This window comes from Vanessa atalanta, chromosome 5 (genome assembly GCF_905147765.1).
Source record: "Vanessa atalanta chromosome 5, ilVanAtal1.2, whole genome shotgun sequence".
Taxonomy (NCBI): Eukaryota; Metazoa; Arthropoda; class Insecta; order Lepidoptera; family Nymphalidae; genus Vanessa; species Vanessa atalanta.
The window spans coordinates 5,160,762-5,178,041 of NC_061875.1; the positions used below are offsets into that span (position 1 = coordinate 5,160,762).

Genomic DNA, 17,280 nt, shown 5'->3' on the forward strand with positions numbered 1-17,280 from the left:
GCAGCGCGCATATCAGGGTTAGTGTAGCTGCTCGTAAATTCACTATAGTTCGCTACTTTTAGTTAATTTTATATCGAACTGAGCCACAGCGATTTATATTGCCTGCCACGTCTTTCGTCAGTCTGTTTCAATTTCATAAACTGATAAATTACTGAACGGATTTCCATACGGCTTCCATCAATGGATGGAATGTTTCATTTCATCACAATGATTGCGTAATAACGTGGTTGTTTAAGATGTCGGAAAAAATCCATTTTGACTGTGAACTTTACTGGATTAATTAAATATTTATTACGATTTAGACTTTTTACGTAGGTACGGACCTATGTAAAAATATGGTTTGTTATTACATAAAAATCTACTTGCCTCTTTTGTAGTTTTCATTATATGTATGGAATACTCTATTAATTTTATTTCTACTGGAATATTAAGCTACAAATATTTCATTTAAATACGATTTATTAGATATACATATATATTATTTATTTTACATTTTATTACGATCTTCTATTTGAATTGGATAACGTTCGACGTTTTTCAACATAAGATCAAAGGAAAGTCGAATTGGATTGTTTTCATCGTATTTGAAATTTGTGGCTGGAATGAAGCGGAATTTTCGAACGAGTGTCACCAACGTTGTTGTAAGCGACAGCATCGCACACTGTTGACCTGAAATACATTTTTTAATGTCTCTGTATTAAAGAACCTTCTAAAGTAACGAATCATTACTGACTTCTTTTCGATATATTAAATAAATCAATTTAACCAACACATATTTTCTTAATTTTATATTATGAATACAATGATTTTTTTGCCTTATGTTCTGTAAATACGAACGGTTAAATGGGTCACCTGATGGTAAGCCATAGATATTCCTTAAATCAAAACAATGGACCAACCTTGAGAGCTAAGATGTTATGTCACGTGTCCCTGCTGTTACACTGGCCTACTTACCCTTCAAACCGAAACACAAACACATTATATACCGCTGCTGTACATACAGTTCTACCACCACATAGTGGTAGAATATCTAACCTACCAAAACGGACTTCCACAGACCAATAGTTTAGTCCGAATTCGTTCATGTTCGAATACGAATTTCCACCAGCGTCCCTTGAGGTCATTTTATTTCGGTTGTTTTGAAATAAGTTCTTAGTTGTTATACTTTTCTTTGGAGAGCTGATAAAACGGTTATGTTTTTAAAATAATCTGCAAATATAATATTCATATAGCATATAAAATATTCATAAATGAAAAACTAATAAAGTTAGTGAAGGATATTTGCTGAACGCGATATAACTGTGTTATTTCTCTTTATAAAATTATGGGAACGTGAGAGAAATGTTTGAAACGTCAGGTGTATGGTGACAGATAATACCGTTATTATATGTATTTTGCAATATCACAACTAATAAGTTGACATCACACGTTTATTTGCCGTGATTTGTGTTTCATTTGTTACGATATATTTATACTTGATAACTTTGTAAATATTAATATTTATTCAATATAAATTATATTAGAAATGTCTATGCGTTGTAATAAATATTATACTTGCTATTGGCACATAGTTAAAAGCAAATGTTTGTTAACCAAATGACTGCTCAATGCTCTACCGGAGTCGTTAATGAACAATTATTCGATACGTCGAGATCGTATATGTTATAAAAAACATATTTATCATTATGGCTTTTATTCGGTTTTATTAAAATATATATATTTTATAGATCACCTATGATAAAACTGAAACTCTTTGAAATTTGAAAACTATAAAAAATAATGTGATTCTACAATCGCACCGAGCTGAAATGTAGATTCTGACGGAAAAAACAAAGCACGAATCTGAGCGTATATAATTATTATCTGTAAATTTTATCGTTTAAGTATACGAGTATATTTTTAAATGGAATAAGCCTTATATATCTATATACCAAACCAGAACACAAATATACATATAAGTGTAACTACAGGTGCAAGGGACATCACAGTTCGGGGTGCATGTCAGTAACCTTCTTGTGGTGTACCCTGAGCAACGGGGCCGGCTTGAGCTTTCTCGTCGGCCCAAAAAAAATATGCAAATACTTAACCCTCCCGGCACTGATAGAATAAGGGTTCACTTCACTTGTTAACTTCCAGTTAAGATATATTACATACATATACAATTGTATTTAACTAACATGACTGTATTTTTAAATGTTGAAAAAGAGTAACTACCGACTTTCTTGCTGGTTCTTCTCGGTAGAATCTACATTCCGAACCGATGGTAGCTTCACTTAATATAGTTTGTTAAATGACGATGTAATTGTTTGTAAAAGCCTACTCGAATAAAGTATATTTTGATTTTTTTTCTTACCATTGGTTTTAACGTTTATAACTTATACGTATATTTATAACTACCGTTTTATGTCAAGTTTACTGTTTGTTGGGATGTTTTTAACAACATCCCTAACAATCATTGCCATAATTACCCTTATGAATGATACATTTTTTGGAAAGGTTATAACTTAACGTAACTCTAATTAATGATTATCTGTTTATGTGTGTGTCCTTTTTGGGTGTGAAAATACTAATACTAAGTTCTGTTTGACAAATCAAATTTCTTTATTACTTATTGATTGTCAAATTCAAACAAAAACAAACACTACTGGTTCGATAAGAGAATATAACCGACCTGAGAAGAAACTACGAAGAAAGTTCAGGGGGTTTTTGTGTCAGTTTATGCATGTATACATATGTATATCCAATATTACAAAGAAATAGCCAGGAGGCGATCGTTTAATTCCTAAGGCGTGCTATCAACCATTAACTCACTAATTGTATTCCTATTGCGCTCAAGCGTTTTTAACTTTTTTAAATTTGGCTACATAGGCATTTTGAACCCTTTACTCTCTTATAAAAATAATAAACGTGTTTTCTAAATAAAATTATGGAATGTATAATAAGTGGTAAATGATATTGAAATTGAACGTTACCGCATTTTATCGTGTCGCGGGGGGGAGAGGCCTTGTGAAAAATGCTCTTCCATCTCATCCATCCTTTCAGTATGACTGATTAAACTTCCATTTGTTTTTGTCTTCTTTATTTTCTTTTGAATTATATATTTGAATTATATTTCCAAACATAATAAAATAAAAACAAATTAATTTGTTGTTTACGTTATTTTTTTTTTTAAAGCAATAACCATTTCTTTTTGCTGATACAGTTAGCTTAAACCTAAATTATTTAATATTACAGAATAAATAAAACTTTCAAGATTATTAAGAATAGATTATGAAAATTAAATACTAGCTCATTCATAAATATATACAGCATTGAAAAATGCAACTCAAAGTATTATAAGCCTATTAGAGCTGTATCATAGTTTTTCTGTGCGTTTCACAGTGAAAAGATAGATAAGTATCTGCATATATGTATGCTTCTTTATGTATATTTTATTTTTCAAAATAATAAAATTCCATTTCAATAGATTACAACATTTGTAACGAACCTACTATATTACAAACATTGAACAAGTTATAGATTTTAACGTGTACTCGGAGTAGGAGTTCATACAAATGTTTGCAAAAATCGCGTCAACCTGTGCCAAGGCAAATATTCACCACAAAGCAACACGTGCAAACCCTTGAAAATACAAATGATACTAAACAAATAATTATAACAAACAATTATTACAGAATTTATTTGCACAAATGTCTGATTTTACGCAGATATCGCACTGACGGAGCTCTAAAAAAATTATTCCTGGTTACAATAAAATTGATAATCTAGGTAATCCTTATTTACATTGAATGTGTGTGAAGTGGGTGAACCGATAAGCAAGTAGTTAGACAAAAAGAGCCATTTCTATTGATGAATTTAAGTGCGAAAATCGCCTAGAGCGACGTCATCGCACCATTGCACACTTGACTCATATCATAATATTTGTGACTGTAACTTTTTAAATGTTTAAAATGCGGAAAATAAATATAAATAACTACTATTCTAAGTAAGAATATATATATTATTTTTCATTGCGCGTTTTTTTGAATAACGCGCGAATTTTAGGACGCGTAAACATTGTTAACGCTGCGTTAAACGCACATACGTGAGACTATTATACGAGGTACTTACAACATCTTATACAAGTATTTTCAATAATTATGAAATCGCGATTATTCTAGAGGATTTTGTTATTCTTAGATTTATTTCATTTTATTGTTAAAAGTGTTTATTTTAAAAGAAATATTTATTCAAAACTTTCTTAACATATTTTTCAATTGAGTGCTTTTAAAGTATAATTATATACTATTTGAAAGTGACATTTGTTATTTATGCTAAAAAACAAATATACAGCATACATATTTATTATTATTCAGATAAGAAACAAAACCAAAAATCAATGTATGTATATTATAATCAATTCAAAGAAAAAAAGCTCAAAGATAAAAAGGTTTTTATAGAGTATTATTAACGACCTTATAAGAACTGGTACTGCAAGTTCTACAGTAACTATTACATGTATGTTAATTAAATTTCAAATACTCCGGGTAATTATAGCTCAGATCGTTTTTGTGACTAAGACTCTTTGCTTCCGTGATATTATTAAGGCTATTTAACCCTACCATATCTTAACTCATGCCAGATGCTGCTTTTGTGTTGATCGCTGGTTTTTTTTTCAATATTACTGATATCAGTATCGATGACTACCACTCTTTCCAAAAATGCATCACAGGCTTTTTCCTTATATTTTAGTACTAATTTATGCATAGACTAACTCAAAAATAAAATCAGGTTGATATTTGATAAATTCACAGTTGTTAAGTTTTCTTTTTTTCCCTTGCTCTAAAAACTTTCAAATACTGTATTATTTAATGGCAAGCTAGGCCAACCTTTGTACAATTCTTTCGCTGTTATATACTTTAAGGTAGTCCCAACCCTGGAGAGTTTGGATTTCATCCAATAACAGTCAATAGACGTACAGGATGGTTCCTCACTCCTGCGATGTACCCACATCAGAAAAGCTATGGCTTGCTTACAGCCCCCTAGTGAAGCCAAACAATCATGACATTCGATTGATTTTACTGCTTCTTGCTGTTCGTCCGCTACTAAAGTTACTCCATACAACTTTGCATGCACTTTATGTTCTAGGCAGATTTTTCCTTTCACTGTGCACAGATTTCTTTCGCGCTTAAGTTGTACGTAGCTTATAGCGTCATCGCCATAGGATGCCCTGGAGGACCTAAAATAAAGAAATGGAAGTAATAAATACACGGCTTAATAAAAAATAATATTTCAAAAGTGCATCTTAACTCAGACATAACCTCTATTATTAATATGCTATTACTCAAATTTAATATTGTTATATCATTACATTTATATATTATGTATTGTATGTATTTATTTCTAATTCTGCTGAATAAAAGACCTTATTAGATGCTAAAAACATCAACACATTGATTTTAGGCAAATTAGCACTGTTTTTTTTTGTAAATTCCATGTTCCATGATTCGTGTTATTACACTTATGATTTAGGAATAATTAAAAACTCTGAAACACAACTGAATCGTAAATAAAACCGGAGAACTAGCACAGTAGTTTGTTTACTCGTAATGACTCGTACCACAGAATATGAGAATACACTTGTACTCAAAGGTGACGTCAGTCGCTGTGATTGGCGTTTAACATAATATGACGAACATTCAAAATTCGTAGTTTTATTTTATTAAAATAATTATCAATCCCGCTCTTAATGAAACGATAAATAGGTGTTTAGTATTCCATAATACAAGTTTCATTAAATAAATGAATTTGTTTAGTGATTTTCAATTACTGTCATCATGTCATTTATCATCAAGTAAGGAATATTTACCATGTTTTTTATTTTTATTTGGTGGAGCTCGATATTTCGACATTATCTACAGGAAAACAACGCATACCGACCGATATCTGCATGCTATCTCACGCCGCCGTCCTCGAAACTTAAACGCTGTAATAACATCATTGATCAATCGAGCATACGACCTTTGTGATGATGACCACATACAGTCTGAGCTAGCTCACGTTAAAGAGGTCCTACAGTGGAATGGATATAAAGTGGAAAACACAGCTACACGATATAAGTTTATTTATTTATATTGCAAAACTGTATACATATCATAACGGGACATGGTTGTCCTAATTCGATATTACAGCACAGCATTTATGCCATATGTTAAAGAAGTGACAGATAAGATAGCTAGAATCCTGAGCAAATATGTAGTGAAGTCTATCTTCACCCCTTTCAAGAAGATAGGGTAAATGTTGCGTTCACCTAAAGATAGCTTTCCCCTGGAAAACCCAGAGTTTACAAAATCGATTGTAGTTGTGGCAAATCCTATGTTGGACAGACGAAGCTTACTGTTACATCCCTGCAATGATAGTATTAATAATGATTAAGCGGTGATCAAGCAACTTTAAATTTCTAAACAATTATATTCTGTTAACAAAAGTTCAGTTCGATTTTGATTGCAGAACGATAAACACTTGCCGAGTTTCCTATCCAATAATTATCTTGTTAAAATTTATTTGTGCTAATAAAATATTGTTTTTTAAAAAGACTGGAGTTTTTCTCGTGATAACAGTACGGTATCTTGTCGTATTAATGGACACATCAAGGCGGTAAAAAACAACTGTACCAAGAAATCAGCCATCGCGGAACATCTTCTGGAAGCTGGGCCGAACCATTGGATCGAGTTTCATAATGCTCAGATACTCGCTTCAGAACGCCATTACATACCCCGTCTGGTACGAGAAGCCATCGAAATTACTATATTAGTAAATGAAATGACTAAATATAGTTATTTCAATAGGAAGGATGTGTTTCAACTGTCGAGGGATCCAGTGATAAAGTTATGCAAACCCTCGAACAAAATATAAAAAATTCGCGAATCTATACGGTGAGTTTCGTCTGTAAAACACGGGATCGAGTGTCGAATGCACGTAAAACAAATAAAACAATGTACAATAGTAAAGGGTAAAAGTGACAATGGTAGTGGTGACCAGTGTTGACTTTTGATTTCATGTAACCCCAAATATAGAAAGTTAAGGCGTTAAATCCGGACTCCTCGCGGTCCACGGAATGGGTCCCATTCGGCCTATCCAACGATTAGGAAAATGGCTATCAAGCCATCGCCTAGCATTGATACCAAAATGTGCAGGACATCCGTCTTGCTGGTATATCAAAATTTGCCTAGTAGCTAAAGGTACGTCTTCGAAGAGACCAAACATTTTATTTGCCAAAAAAGCTGCAGTATTTAGATTGCTTGGTAAAAAATATGGTCCGTTTAAATTGTCGTCAATTATTGCCATCCAGACATTGACCGAAAAACGGCGTTGTGACCCTTTTGGCCTCTTTTTATTAGGATTTTTCTCCACTTTTTCACTGCAATAATGATTGTTGTGGTAGTTAGTAATACCATCTTGATCAAATTTGGATTCGTTGGTCCAGAGGATTCTTTTCAAAAAAGATGTATCTTCTAAATCCTCATTAAGCATGAATCTACAGAAAACAACTCTTCTTGCAGCATCCTCTTCGTAAATAACGTGCACATGACTAAAACGATAAGGATGGAATCCTGCATTATGCACTGTAGACTACGCTTTCCATTGTGTTATAGAAAGTCGTGTGGCGACAGTGTTGGTCGAAATTGTTGGTTCATCGATAAATTCTTGCAGAATATCCTCTTCGTAACTGACAACGTGGAGTGTGGGTCTACCGGCATTAATTTGTCGTCTCTGAAAACTACCAGTTACCCGGATTCGCCTACACACTCCATTAAAATCTGATACATGCGGTAATCGGCGATTAAGAAACCGACGCGAATAATCTTGACGAGTAGCTTTACTGTTACCGTCGCAAAAGCCGTAACAAAACAAAATATGAGCGTATTCTTCAATTTTATAATTGCCAAAATGCCTACGCTATTCATTTCGATCAAGCTCTTCTTCCATGTTTCAAATAAATTACAGTAGTTAATTCAAATTAAAAAACTGTCGTGAGGGTATTTATACTCTATTCCAATGGGAATAGGAAAGAACCAAAACAAACCGTATTTTTCAATATCACAAGTATTTTGTTCATAAGTCCGCTTGATTAATATATCTTCACTTTTAATATAACAATATTTCACTTAACTACGTAAATCCACTTAAATTTGACTTCCAAAGTAACGAAAACAGTTTTGCATTCAAAATGCGATTTTCCGATGAACGAACAATTAAAATGGATGCTCACTAAGGATGTTCGCTAAACGAATGGAGAATGAATAAATTTATACAGATGAAAAATATATTATTTTAGTTTTAACATACAGTTTATATTGTATTTTTTTAAATATATATTTATTTAATTGGTTATAACATGGATTATAATATAATATAGAAAGTTAGATAATGTTCGATAAAAATGTTATTATTTTATATAGTAAGGTAATTCAAAGAAATGAAAAATCTTAAAATATAGAACAGTTTTATGCAAAGCAACGCTTAATTTATAGTTTTGAAAATAATACAAGAGTCAGATATTATTCGGAATTAGGGTGAGTGGGGGGAAGATCGAACGGTTTTTTGATGAGATGAGCAGTGTTGTGTTTGACGTCTTGTAGAACAGTACATATTAAGTTAAACTAAAATTATACCTATAGTGAATGAAGTACAAATAACATATTTTTATGTCATATCGATAAATCCCTGTTATATTTATAAGAAATAAAAAAAAAAAACTTACAATGTTTTTATAGAAAGAAAAAAACAGGGGTAAAGATGAAAGGGTGGTGGGGAAAGATCGAAGTAGTTTCTTAAAACGTTCGAATTAATGTCAGACGATATTGACGGTCAGTAGGCTTCAATTTCAATTGTCCTGACACGTCATATCAATCATCGTCAATATCAAAATACCTTCAAATAACCCAGATAACACAAATTATTTATATTTTATATTTCAATCTTGCCCCGCCGGAGAAAGATTAAATAAGAGGTTCTCAAATTTTTTACTTTACTTGTATAAGATTAATTATACAGAAATGAAAGATATCAATCATATAAAATCTTTTATTGTTAATGCCAAGATAATTTTAAACACAATTACATAGGGTCGACCGGTGCGATACTACCCTCTCATAGAAAATCAGCGTGAAGTGGTTAGCTTCTTAGTGGTTGTCATGTTTCGCCTGGTAAGTGAGTTTCAAATGGTCGTTCCTTTTCCTCTTTCTCGTTTGCTACATTAACCTCTTGCATTTAATAGCGAGTGACCGGTGGTCTTTCCCCTTTGTTTTAAGTTTCTACTCCCATTCCTACGAATCCTGTTCCTATACCTCATTCTCATAAGGTTAGGCAACGCACAAGTAACATTCCTATTGTTTCTTGTATTGTGGGCAGCGGTGAAATCACTTAGCCATCGGGTGACCCGCTTGCTCTTTTTGCCTCCCTTATAATATACAAAAATAAATACTTTTAGATAATATTAGCTGAAATTGTCCCGCTAACAATTAATATTGAGGCTGTAACAAAACAAAACTTTTTTTCAGGTACACTTTGAGAACATGAGACCATTAGTATGACTTTAGAAAACGGGACAAGACGGAAACTTTTCTATGTTTATCTTACCCCGTCAAATATTGGCGGGTAAAGACGGAATGTTACAATAAATTCTTAAATACAAAAAGTAGCGATATTTAGACATAGCAACATTTTAATTTACCAATTTAAAATAATGAGTATGTATACAAATAAAAATCTCATACCTACCTCGTAAATGAAGATACGCGACACGGGGTAAGATTGAAACACTCGACTTGCTCGCGTCAAAATTCACAGCGTAGATATTCCCTTATAACTCACGAACGATCCCTCAAAACGACAAGTGCTGAGTGTGGCGTGAGACGTAACAAAATGGCAGCCTTATGAATGTTGCCTGCATTGGATAAATGACACAAAATCTGTCTTTATTAATGCCTTTTTGTGTTACCCCGATTTTCATCTTCCCCACACTCACCGTATCAAAAGTTTTTTTCTTACGACCTAGTTTTATTTAAGCGAACTGTTACTGCGATTTAGTATTTACGACCTTTTGCTTTTGCCTACTGACTTTTGATTTGCCATCAACACGGACTACGCTGATTGATCATTACTTTTTCGGTTTGAAGATTAAGATAAAATGTTATTTTTAATTAAGTACTATTTATTTATTTTTTTCAAATAATGTAATGCTAAGAAATGTGTTTCAAGGTCAAAGTCGTTTTAGATATAAGATAAAGTAAGAGTTTCTTTGAAAGATATATAAAATTTTATTTATTCAAAAAATTAGTATTATACAATACGTCATATGTCTTGAAAATGCCACTTCATTATTGAAACAATGTAATGTATCTTTTTATTAATGAGGGAATAAAAATCTATTCATATAAATAAAAATGTGAGTGTGTTTCTATGACTTATCACTGAAAATAACTACCTCTTTATAAATTAATAAAGCTATTTGCGAAATACCACGATCCAAATCAAAACTAACGACCTAATTTTTATATAAGCCTAAAAATGCTGCTATCTAAAAATTTGAATATGTATATTTCCTGCAATTTATAAAAAAAATATTTAAAAAATTACGTAAATCCAATAAAATATATCGTTCCTTAGTATTCTTTACCCATTCACTCAATAATTTTCCCCTCACTAGTGTAACTAGTGTAACCGGGAGCTTTGGCGCACCTTGGGAGAGGCCTATGTTCAGCAGTGGACAACGATTGGCTTTTGATTGATAGTGTAACTAAAATGTCATGTCAATTCAAGGTCGAAGTTGTTTATTTACCTTCTTTCCTATTCCCATTGCAATAGAGTATACTTAAAACAACACGGCGCCAATTTGTAAAACAAATGCAATCCTTATGTGAAAAGTTTTTGAAATAAAAACTATTTGAAAATATTGTTCTTTTTTCTTAACCCGCCAGTTTGCTTCCTGCATTATTAAACGTATTTGCGAGACATTCTAAGAGCAAATTTACGTTTTTTTCGAATACTAATTTCCACCATTCTTGATTTGTGGTATTTTTTTTCATTTTCTTAGCATAGCATTAGCAGCCCGTAAATGTCCCACTGCTGGGATAAAGGCCTCCTCTCCCTTTGAGGAGTAGGTTTGGAGCATATTCCACCACGCTGCTCCAATGCGAGTAGGTGAATACACATGTGGCAGAATTTCGTTGAAATTAGACACATGCAGGTTTCCTCACGATGTTTTCCTTCACCGCCGAGCACGAGATGAATTATAAACACAAATTAAGCACATGAAAATTCAGTGGTGCCTGCCTGGGCTTGAACCCGAAATCATCGGTTAAGATAATCATCGGCTCTTTATTTTTTTCAGTTACTTTGAAATAAGATCCTAGTTGTTATACATTTTTGGAGAGCTAAAAAAACGGTTATGTTTTTAAAATAATCTGCAGGACAAGTTTGATAATTTTTTGTGTTTTTAAGGCATTTTCGTGGAAATAATTTCAAAAAAATATTTAAATTATGTCGTTTTCCCGATCGCATTTTTAAATTTGGACCGATAATTATTATTTTAATGTTGATAAGTTACCAGTGTTTAATCGTTTCTGTAAATCAGAAGAAAAAAACAGATTTTAATCGTTATTTTTGTTTAAATATTTTTTTTAAGTTGCAATTCTGACTTATTTTGAAAAAAATCTAAAAAACGTGATAACTCAAAATCGTTCACTCTTGCATCATGCATATGGGTCACCCCTATCACCTTCTAACGGGAATACGTCGAATTACCAATAACCCTGTATAAATAAAATAATTAAAAAAAAATGTATATATTGTTGCAATTAACTTCTAAAAACAATATTTGTTTTGATTCTCATTCAACGTACAACATTACATCAATATCTGTTTGTGTTAGTACTATTTGAAATAATGTGATCATACTGAGTGTTATCAGCATCTTTAATTTTTATAAATCTGTACTTAAAATGCTAAATTATTTTTAAGATCTTTGAATCGAAGTTACCAAAGATAAAATAGATCGTTGTCGTCGTAAAAGTTGTTCAAAGTAGGTAACTATCATCGATCAAATGCCGGCAGGCATTTGATGAGGGCTGCTTATGAATGATTTCAAGTACTTTAAAATTATTTATTATTCATTTCGTATCAACTAATTTTCCCAACCTCACTACTCTCCTGATATTTGCATATATGTAGAATTTGAGAGTTTTATTATTTGCTATTGATTCAGCATAGCTATTACAGACTTCATTTATCACTAATGCTTATTCATTATTTTTATTTAATCCGTGTTGTCTAGTTTTTAATTGTTGATAAAATATATCGAATGCTCTAATTTTATTTCTAATAAATAGTGGTAAATGAAACTACATGTATTTGTCTAAGCCACGATTTATTACATATAAATAGTCCATTACATGATTATTTTGCGACTTCATTGATATATTTTCGTTTACAGTTTATCCCGATCTTCTATTTGAACTGGATAACGATCGATATGTTTCAACATAACATCGAAGGAAAGTCGAAGTGGATTGTTTTTGTCATATGTGAAACTTGTGGCTGGAGTGAAACGGTAATGTCGCAAGAGAGTCACCAACGTTGTTGTTAGCGACATCATCGCATACTGTTGACCTGAAATACAATTTAAATTGCTAAAATCAAGAACCGTCTATAGCAACGATGCATTACTGATACAAGGCCTTCGTCTTCATATATTAGTTTCGAAATATATTTTAATACTTTACAAATTAACTGGCTTATTTTAACCAGCACATATTTCCTGCATTATGTTTTGAGGGAAGTTACTTGTTTATTTATAAATGCATACACATATTAGATGCACATCGCTATACATATAGTAGTAGATACAATAATCTTTAATGAAGTTAATTTCACTTGAATTATATTTTAGCTTTAATACAATATTAACCTAAATTATGTGTCTAATCCTATTTTAGCTTAATTAACGCGTAAAATAATAATATACTTGTTTCAAATAATATACTTGACTCGCTCTTTCTCATCGTATCTTTTAAATTAAGACGGAATAGGATTTGGCAGCTAGTCGAGCTCTGTGAAGCGTCGTCCCAATGGTTGGCGGGAATTTTGAAATGTTGAATGCCGCCATTGTTGTGGAATAGTCGACTGCAAGCGCTACCACGTCTTCGACGAATAGCCTTTGTTCCTCATAATTTTTATATTGTGTAATTGTAAAAACAAATGGCTTGTCCTGATAGAGGTAGAGATATGTCTCTATACAAGTTTAATTTAATTTAATAAAAAGTTAGTTTAAATTAATAAAAATGCAGGTTTTCTTACCAATACAATTCCGTTGGCCATAACTGAATGGCATGAAAGCCTTTGGTATTTGTTCAGACATAAAACGATCAGGATTAAAATCATTCACATCTTCGCCCCAGTGCTGAGAATTGTGGTGTATGCCCCAGATATTGATAATTACGTGAGCACCTTTGGGTAAAGTTATACCAGAAGCTAGGAGGATAAAATGTTCATTCATTTAAATTGGGTAAATAAGGCGTCGCTTATAAGTATAATAATAAATAACAATCATATAAATAGGTAATATTGGAATATGAAGCGTCCAAAAAATTAAATAAAATCATAGAAACTGTAACAATCATGTAAATAATAATAGATCGGTCAGAGCGCCGCACGATAATTGTTGACGTCACCATCCCTCATGACGAGAATCTCGTGAAGGCTGAGAAGGATAAGCAAATAAAATATCTTGACTTAGCTCACGAGGTTGTCGACATGTGGGATGTGGATACAGCAGTTATTGTGCCGATAGTCGTTTCAGCGAATGGCCTAATGGCCATGAGCCTCGACCAACACCTTAAGAGGCACTCGTTAGGCAGCTGGGTCAAGGGCCTGATGCAGAAAGTAGTACTCCTCGACACGGCGCGTATTGTGAGGAAGTTCCTCTCTCTGGGGCCCTGACCACCGGTAGCTTGGACCCTATTCTCGCCACTGGTTGGCCTCTGTATTTTATATTTTTAAATATATTTTATATTTTTTGTATTTTATATTTGAAAATGTATAATAACATGAGTGAAAATAAATAAAAATGTAAATAATTAACGTGTGTACTGATAATTAAAGACTATTTTAAAATATGCCGAAGAAGCAGAAAATATCACGCACGTATTTCAACTTCTTGTGCATGCAACTTTTTTCATAAACAAAGTTTTTAGCTACCGTTTAGTATATTCCAAAAACATGTTTCCTCATACCATTGCTTCGTACAATTTAATAACACTTTTGTGACTTCCAGTCATTTATCGTCAGTTTTACATTTGTATAAAACTTTTTTGTGTTAACTACTTACGAAGTTTCAGATCCTCTTTACAAGATCGTAAAATAAAGGGAGCTGGTGGATAAAGTCTTAATGTTTCATTAATTACTGCTTTCGTATATTTCAAATTGACTAAATCACTCAATTGTAGAGGATTGTTTGAATCACCAATAACTTCTTTTATTCTGAAATTTATTAAATGTATAAAAATGTGGGATTGACGAAAAGTAACTAAGATGACTGGATCTTAATTAAATCTATGAACTATGTATCAATTCATTGTGATTATTTAGTATATCGTATTATAATAAAAGCCGAGATGGCCCAGTGGTTAGAAAGCGTGTATCTTAACCTTAAAAATGATTTTGGGTTCAAATCCAGGCAGGCACCACTGAATTTTCATGTGCTCAATTTGTATTTATAATTCATCTCGTGCTCGGCGGTGAAGGAAAACATCGTAAGGAAACCTGCATGTGCATAATTCTAACGAAATTCTGCCACATGTGTATCCACCAACTCGCATTGGAGCGTGGTGGAATATGCTCAAAACCTTCTCCTCAAAGGGAGAGGAGGCTTTTAGCCCAGCTGTGGAAAATTTACAGGCTGCTAATGTATGTAAAAATGCTAATGTATTATAATAAATAATAATGAATTATTCGGAAAGTCATTTAGTTTTTTCCCAACAGATAATTGTATTCTTTTACATCCAACTTTACACTTCAGCGAAGATTGACAATCAAAAAAGATTGACTCATCGATAAATAATAACACGTAAACTTTCTTACTCTTTGTAAACTCTTTCTTGTACATCAGTATGTTGGGACAACAATAAAATTGTATAGCAAATCCCAACAGCGGAGGTATCACTAGCGGCTCCCAGCAGTACAAGTGATTCATCCCGTAGTTCTTCCTGTGTATACGCATCATCCTTAGAATTCTCGATCATTAACTCTACGAATGTCTTAAAATTAAGCTTGATATGAGCTGCTGACAAAAAAAAAAATCTTTTAATTGTTTGTTACTAATCTTAAATATACCGCCAAATATTTTCTGAATGATCTTACGGTCATTAGTCTCTGCTTCATTTCCATCCACTTCTCTAATCAGCTCTTTCTTTTTGCAAATGAGCTGAAAATATTTTATGTTTGTCATATAATTACTATTATTCATTCACACACTGATCTTGATTTATTGGCAAACTTATTTTATTATCTCACCCCTTATTTAAATAATGAACTTAGCACAATCCTATCGATCTATGCCTTATCCTATGTAAAATGCACACAAATATCCCACATACACATTCACCGCATAGAAATATCTTTGCGGTGTTTTTTTTTTGTTTTTTCAACCTATGCCTGTATAAATTATAATTTTGGTTCGTAGAATGTAATATATTTTTCATAATTATTTATTTAGACAACAAGTAACATAGATGAAATTCGTACTCTGACGAACTATCTCAATAGATCGCTTTAAACGAAGATAATGTCGATCATAAAAAATAAAACAAGGACAAATATAACATCGTATGAAAACACTTACGTCGTCTATGAATCCGTGAATTATTTTCTTCAATTGCTCCTGCCTCGTAAACAACGGCGTTAATTTGTAAATAATGTCACTGTAAAACCAAGGTTGAAATACGCGAGACATGAAATTTCTAGTATATTCCTCAAAAGCATTTAAAAATATATGATACGGCTGCCGCTGCAAGTCCACGTTTATTCCGTACACTGTCTCTAACGAAAAACATAATATCAGAATTAGAATATACGTATGTATATATATATATATATATATATATATATATATATATATATATATATATATATATATATATACATAATATACTAGCTATGCCCGCGACTTTGTGCGCGTTTGATTTAATAAAAACGTTATTGTTCAATTCCCAGATTTGCAGTATGACTTTATTATGGAACAAACAGACAGGCTATATACAGGCAGATAGACAAACTACGCAGGTATTTAAGTTTACCGAACATATATTAAGAATTGTTCGTTCCATGACGATCGTATAGACTTTGAAAATGTATTATAAAATGTTATACCACAAACAGAATCCAACGTATAATTAACAACGGCATCCCAACAAGAAAAGTTCCCTTTTCCAATTTTAGATTTAAATTCTTCAACTAAAGTCTTATTATGTGCCTCAAAAACAGCTTTAAATTTATTGACATGTTTTGGTGCGAATGATGGTACGAGGATTTTGCGCTTTCGACGCCATATATCAACTGCAACAAAATTTGTTCAAAATTATTTATTTTTTATGGATACATGCGTTTATCTGATTGTTATATAGTAGGAAAAGAAAAGCTGCTCAAAAAGGGGATTGGTAAGTTGAGTAAATGTATGAGTTTAGTATTGCATTTTACGAATTAAAAGCAAAACAAAACAAAAAAGACAACATTTTGGGAACTCTCCTCCTTACAGATAAAACTCATCATTGAGGTAAAAGATTCCATCCTTCTTTGTATAATGTAAATAATTCGTTCACTATGTATAACTTATGACTTAATAGAAGTTATTTTTATTTCAGTAATATACCTACCTGGCGCGAATACTAATCCTTGGCCGGTGAGATTTTCCGCAAATTTATGAACTAGATTTTTATGTAATGTTGACTTTAATACCACGGTTGCTTCGTCAGCACTTGATAATGCTGAAATAGAGTAAAGATTTATGTAAAGAATTAATTATTATTTTATCATTCACACATGCGCAGACACATTTATGTGTACTTTTTTAAAAGTATTTCTTGTTCTAAATGTTACTAGACTTAAAACTTGATATTTGATTGATAAATAAATTAACTGCTTGTAGAATGTTATCAAGAGCAGTGTACTATAAAGGAAACCCAAGGATTATGTCGTGCTTGGCACACATTTTCAGTTTCGAGATGGAATTAGCTGCAAGGCCTA

The 17,280-nt window shown here is 32.2% G+C and overlaps 1 protein-coding gene, 1 long non-coding RNA gene and 1 pseudogene across 2 annotated transcripts; all 3 read right to left on the minus strand.

Annotated features, from left to right (window-relative positions):
- Positions 1 to 563: 563 nt before the first annotated feature.
- Positions 564 to 3,093, minus strand: LOC125064397. Its single transcript, XR_007119587.1, has 3 exons — positions 2,973 to 3,093; positions 1,040 to 1,209; positions 564 to 669 (listed from the first exon to the last, which is right to left on the minus strand). It is a non-coding gene; the product is annotated as an uncharacterized LOC125064397 (long non-coding RNA).
- Positions 3,094 to 4,445: 1,352 nt separating this feature from the next.
- LOC125064322 lies at positions 4,446 to 7,512 on the minus strand (annotated as a pseudogene).
- A 4,896-nt stretch (positions 7,513 to 12,408) lies between these two features.
- Positions 12,409 to 17,023, minus strand: LOC125064228 (cytochrome P450 4X1-like). Its single transcript, XM_047671173.1, has 8 exons — positions 16,911 to 17,023; positions 16,408 to 16,593; positions 15,881 to 16,077; positions 15,400 to 15,463; positions 15,121 to 15,319; positions 14,369 to 14,520; positions 13,339 to 13,512; positions 12,409 to 12,651 (listed from the first exon to the last, which is right to left on the minus strand). Exons 3-8 carry the CDS (start codon positions 15,989 to 15,991, stop codon positions 12,470 to 12,472), a joined length of 882 nt encoding a protein of 293 aa, XP_047527129.1. The 5' UTR covers positions 15,992 to 16,077; positions 16,408 to 16,593; positions 16,911 to 17,023; the 3' UTR covers positions 12,409 to 12,469.
- Between the last annotated feature and the right edge of the window lie 257 nt (positions 17,024 to 17,280).

Coding starts and splice junctions, on each gene's coding strand:
- LOC125064228 (XM_047671173.1), bottom strand. CDS start 15,991: ATGTCTCGCGTATTTCAACCTTGGTTTTACAGTGACATTATTTACAAA. Junction 15,464..15,880: donor TTCACGGATTCATAGACGAC/GTAAGTGTTTTC, acceptor AAATATTTTCAG/CTCATTTGCAAAAAGAAAGA. Junction 14,521..15,120: donor CAAGAAAGAGTTTACAAAGA/GTAAGAAAGTTT, acceptor AATAAATTTCAG/AATAAAAGAAGTTATTGGTG.